General features: G+C 52.7%; 1 protein-coding gene across 1 annotated transcript; it reads left to right on the top strand.

The window, feature by feature from the left end:
• Positions 1-885: 885 nt before the first annotated feature.
• LOC119093387 (venom protease) lies at positions 886-2,315 on the top strand. Its single transcript, XM_037216342.1, has one exon. It carries the CDS (start codon positions 886-888, stop codon positions 1,939-1,941), a length of 1,056 nt encoding a protein of 351 aa, XP_037072237.1. The 3' UTR covers positions 1,942-2,315.
• The last annotated feature ends 2,696 nt before the right edge of the window (positions 2,316-5,011 follow it).

The raw sequence follows: 5,011 nt of genomic DNA, 5'->3' as shown, positions 1-5,011 counted from the left end.
TGTCACTGATGAGGCGCGCCTATTCGAGGACGTCGGGAGGCAGCGCATGGATTACGGGCCTAATGCTACGTTCATAATACTTTCAAGGCCATGTCATACTGACAGTGCATGGTAGAGAGAGAGAAAGAGAGAGAGAGAGAGAGAGAGAAGAGAGAGAGAGAGAGAGCGAGAGATAGAGAGAGAGAGAGAGAGAGAGAGAAGAGAGAGATAGAGAGGAGAGGAGAGAGAGAGAGAGAGAGAGAGAGAGAGAGAGCGAGAGAGAAGAGAGAGAGAGAGAGAGAGGAGAGAGATAGAGAGAGAGAGAGAGATAGAGGAGAGAGGAGAGAGAGAGAGAGAGAGAGAGAAGAGAGAGAGAGAGAGAGAGAGAGAGAGAGAGGAGAGAGAGAGAGAGAGAGAGAGAGAGAGAGAGAGAGAGAGATAGAGAGAAGAGAGAGATAGAGAGAGAGAGAGCGAGAGAGAGAGAGAGAGAGAGAGAGAGAGAGAGAGAGAGAGAGAGGAGAGAGAGAGAGAGAGAGAGAGAGGAGAGAGAGAGAGAGAGAGAGTAGAGAGAGAGAGAGAGAGAAGGTAACAAAAAAAAAAAAAAAAAAAAAAATATCAGATCGGTTGCGGATTAGTCACAGCACTTCGCGAAACCCGTTTCCTCAGCGCTGCGTAAAGACGAGGTATGCGGCCGGAGCCGATGTCCGCCTGAGCCCACCGCAATGACGTCACGCACCACAGATGAGCGATAGTAATTCCCCCGACATTGCGGTTGCTCTTCCGTGCAGCCCATAAATACCGACCTGTGTCGGCAGACGCCATCAGTTGTGCCGCTGACCTCGTCTGGAGCCCGCCGTCCGTCGCCCGGAGCGCCGTGCCTCGCCGCCAACTGAGCCGAGTCGAGCCATGCTGCTGCTGCCGCTGCTGCTGCCCATCCTCTGTTTTCTGGCGACGCCGGGAGCCGCCGCCGTGCCGTCCTCCCGCAACAGCGCGATTCTGTTCCCGGGCCCCATCGCCTGCACGGCGCCCAGCGGCCAGCCCGGCGTGTGTGTGCTGCCGCGGGACTGCCCGGCCGAGCGGGGCCCGCCCAGCACCGAGGCCTGCGGCTTCGAGCGGGGCAGCCGCCATCTTAAGCACTGCTGCGAGCAGACGGCGGTCGAGTCGGTGCTGCCGGAGGACTGCGGCCGCGGCGGCTTCAGCAGCCAAGGCGGCATCGTGCCCAACATCGTCAACGGCCGGCCGGCCGAGCGCGCCGGCTGGCCGTGGGCGGCCGTGGTGGGTCTGAAGCAGTCCGATGGCAGCGTGCGCTGGTTATGCGGCGCTGCGCTGATCGGCGCGCGCCACGTGCTGACGGCCGCCCACTGCCTGGTAGCCGCGCCCGACGAGCTGGTGGTGCGGCTCGGTGAGCACGACCTGAGGACGGCCGACGACGGCGACCACCAGGACCGCAACGTGAGCCGGGCAGTGCGCCACCCAAGCTTCCACCGCAGCCAAAACGACGTGGCGCTGCTGGAGCTGGACCGACCAGCGCAGCTGAGCGACGCCGTGCAGCCCGTCTGTCTGCCGGAGCCGTCGCAGGCGCTGGCCGGCCGCGCCGGCTGGGTGGTCGGCTGGGGGGCGCTGAACTTCGAGGGGCCGACGGCCAGCGTGCTGCAGGAGGCACTCGTGACAGTGCAGCCCGTCGACGAGTGCGAGGCCACGTTCAAGCAGGCGCCGCAGTACAGCTTCCGGTTCCCCGACGGCTTCGCCGGCCGCGTGTTGTGCGCAGCCTCTCGTCGCGGCATGGACTCGTGCACCGGCGACTCGGGCGGCCCGTTATCGTTGAAGCGGCCCGACGGACGCTACCAGGTGATCGGCCTGGTGCTGGAGGGAATCGGCTGCGGCAGCCTCTTATACCCCGGCCTGTACACGCGCGTCGCCAGCTACGTCGACTTTATCCGGAAGGAGGCGTCACGCTCGTGACCGGCCCGTGCCGCCGTCGGTCGCTGGCGCACGGCGACACCGCACGGCATCCATCACGTGAGGTATGCCCCAGGGCGTTGTGATCGTGTTATTTAATTTATTGTTGCGCGTTAGACTTGTTGACATGATGTGTGTGAAACGAAAGCGTGATTATTGTGATGCCGAGTTGTGATACTGTGAACGTGTTGGCGAAAGCGTACTATACGACTTTGTTTGTTGTCATCATTATGGAACAAATATACCGTAAGTGAAAAACTGCATTTCACCATTGCACCAATTAATTCTAATCCATCCAAAGTAGTACGCTGCCTTTATGACGCAAAAAGCACGTGCCTTTTTTGCTTTTCGGTTTGGCCGCGGTTACTGGATCTACAAACTATATGAACTTGGCAACCAGTGACGTGGTCTCGTGGACTAGATTTCCTGCTGCATGAGGCGTCTTTTGGGCTAGATTGCTGGGTTAGTTTAGTTTTCCTCAATAGTATGTCCTGTCATGGAACATTAATGTAATTCAATCGAAGAGCTTGTGTAGGCTATAACATCAGGATGGACTTTCGCTATTTAAAGATGTAAAGAGGGTAACTCGGAACAATTTAGTAAATATTTCTGTAGCATGCCAAATATTTCAGTACTGCTTAATTTGGTGCCTCTACAAAATTCATCATTGTGGTCGTTGTCATGGCTATGGGTCTCCACAAACTTGTATCACGGCATAAGTTCGTGGATTAAAGCTTAAGATGGATGCGTGTGTTTTTTAGCCGATTCACATCGCTTAAAATCCCCTGTGATGCGGTGCACTGTGAAGCGAGAATACGGTGGCCACCGCCTCATTGTTATTTATCAGTGAAATTAAGACAAGATGCGTAGTACGGCATGGTTTCGTGTTCGCCAACATAAAGTCGGCAGACACAAAAGTTTTGGTGTCCAAAATTTTAAAGCCAGGAGTTGTTCCATGAAGTTTATTAAAAAAGGGTTCTGAACGTCATCTAGAGTTTCATTCATTGTATTTCGAGAAAGACCCATATCGAATCCCCGTACGCAAGCCCGATGTGAACAGCTCGAAAGGACGCACTTCCAGTGGTGGCACCAGGCCCCCTGGGACAGGTTAGGCGCTCAAGCGAGAGCTGGCTGTTCAGGCACATACGTGGCTTATCCATGCTTTTTCTTTAATGTGCTCTGAAACAAATTAAGCCTCCCCTGATAAGACGGTCGATGAGGCGGAGAGTGCCGTCGAGGTGCATTTTCTTCCCTAACGCTTTTTATAATATTCGTCCGGCATGCTGTGCAATGATGCCAAAGTTTACTGTGCCATCTGGGGTATTCCTTGGGCGCGACAACAACAATTTTGTTGGACAACAAAAGGCGTGTGCATATTACCCGGCTTCTGAAAGATGACCTTGTTAGGAACACCGCACGGCAGCCTTTGGCCGATGTGGGTGGCGGACGACAACCAGTGAGCTGTTACAGCAGCAGACCCCTACATCATGCATATATGCTGAAAACACACAAAACTAGATGTCATGTGCTCAGAATGAAACAGTTGACACGTTTGTGTAACTTTCATGGCGGGATGGGTCGCGTCGACTCCCCCCCCCCCCCCCCGTCCCCCCCGCCTCTTCTCCTCATCAGTTCGTGTTATGAAAAACAGCGAATCCGGGCGAGTGTTGAGCTCTCAATTGGCGTCCAGGCGTATGAATGCCGCACCCTACTCACCTGTATATACGCTAAAATTTTGACGAGCGCTTGTTTCAAGAGCGGCTGACAATGCCAAATAACAGCCCAAAATTTTAATGGCTGGACAACGCGTTGACAGAAACTTGGCTGCAGCCAATACTTTAGCTCCAAAACGACACCTGCCGAGCTAGCAGCATATATGCATGAAATATTCGATAAATTGTCTGGACTGTCACGATGTAGCTAAAAATTGGCAAGCTAAAACAACTACAACCATGCATCTCGAACTGCCAAAAACTAAGTTGGACACACAAAACTTCGCGAGATGCTTGCCCAAACATAAGCTTTAAAAATTTGGGCCCTGTACTACAAGTACACATTTTGAACTCCATTAAAATGGTCCGCTCTGATTGACTCTGAGCTTCAGCCTAAAATGTGTCAGACAGCTGCACGTGCCTACCTGACCTTTCCAGGTTTTAAAACGCGCAAGCTTGATATTATTATCATAGCAACTTTTAGCCAGACCGTGAGATTCCTGAATGTCGATGTAAAACTTGACTTCTCAAACTGCTGCTAGTTTGACAGGCGTTCCAAAACTTCGCTGAGGCTGGGCCAGGCATGCTTTCTTAGGGCATGCTACATTTCAAATCCAGTAAGCACAGCTGGCATTGCAACACGCATAACGCTTCGGGAAGCAAGATGTAGATATCTAGGAAAACTAGATGAGTATTTTAAGTCCATAAGCGGCCCAAGCGCCGTCTATAAAACAGGTGTTGGTATCAGTGGCGCCGCCTAGGTTAGCCTTGCAACACCTGTGCACCACGGCTTGCAATTCAAATTTAAGGGACTGTGCTTCCAAAGCACACCAGACGTGCGAAACAGCACACATTTTTCCTGATGTTGAAATCGTCTCAGTCGTCTGTTTTTCTCAATCCGCCCAAAGGCTGCCGCAGAAAAAGACTCTTTCCTACAGGCTTGCAATGTTGTGGCTCGTCCAAGCGCCCCTCAGGCCTTGCTCGTTCTGTCGTCAGCACTATTGTGGCAATGCGTGACGTCACAGCTGACAATGTGTGATGTCATGCGTGCTGACGAAGCATTCGATGTGTGGACTGACAGGAGAGTATTTAACTCCGCATTTCTTTCTTATTTTACGTGTTGCTTCAATCCACGCGCAAACTGGTTTACCGACGACCACGACACGCTACCTGTCAAGTGCTGTTTGGAAGGGTGGCTTTTGTTCCGCTGTTATCATCTATCCCATCCGTATGTTGAGCGCTTCTTCTCATCTCCAAATCACTTCAATTTCTTCCCTCTCATTATAGGTGTTTACTTACAGCACCATTAAGTTACTAGACAATATAACCACACACCACACCAATCACTGTCACTTACCTTT

The sequence above is a fragment of the Pollicipes pollicipes genome, unplaced genomic scaffold, assembly GCF_011947565.3.
Source record: "Pollicipes pollicipes isolate AB1234 unplaced genomic scaffold, Ppol_2.1 Scaffold_4002;HRSCAF=4701_pilon_pilon_pilon, whole genome shotgun sequence".
Lineage (NCBI taxonomy): Eukaryota > Metazoa > Arthropoda > Thecostraca > Pollicipedomorpha > Pollicipedidae > Pollicipes > Pollicipes pollicipes.
This window is presented reverse-complemented; position numbering and strand designations above follow the sequence as displayed.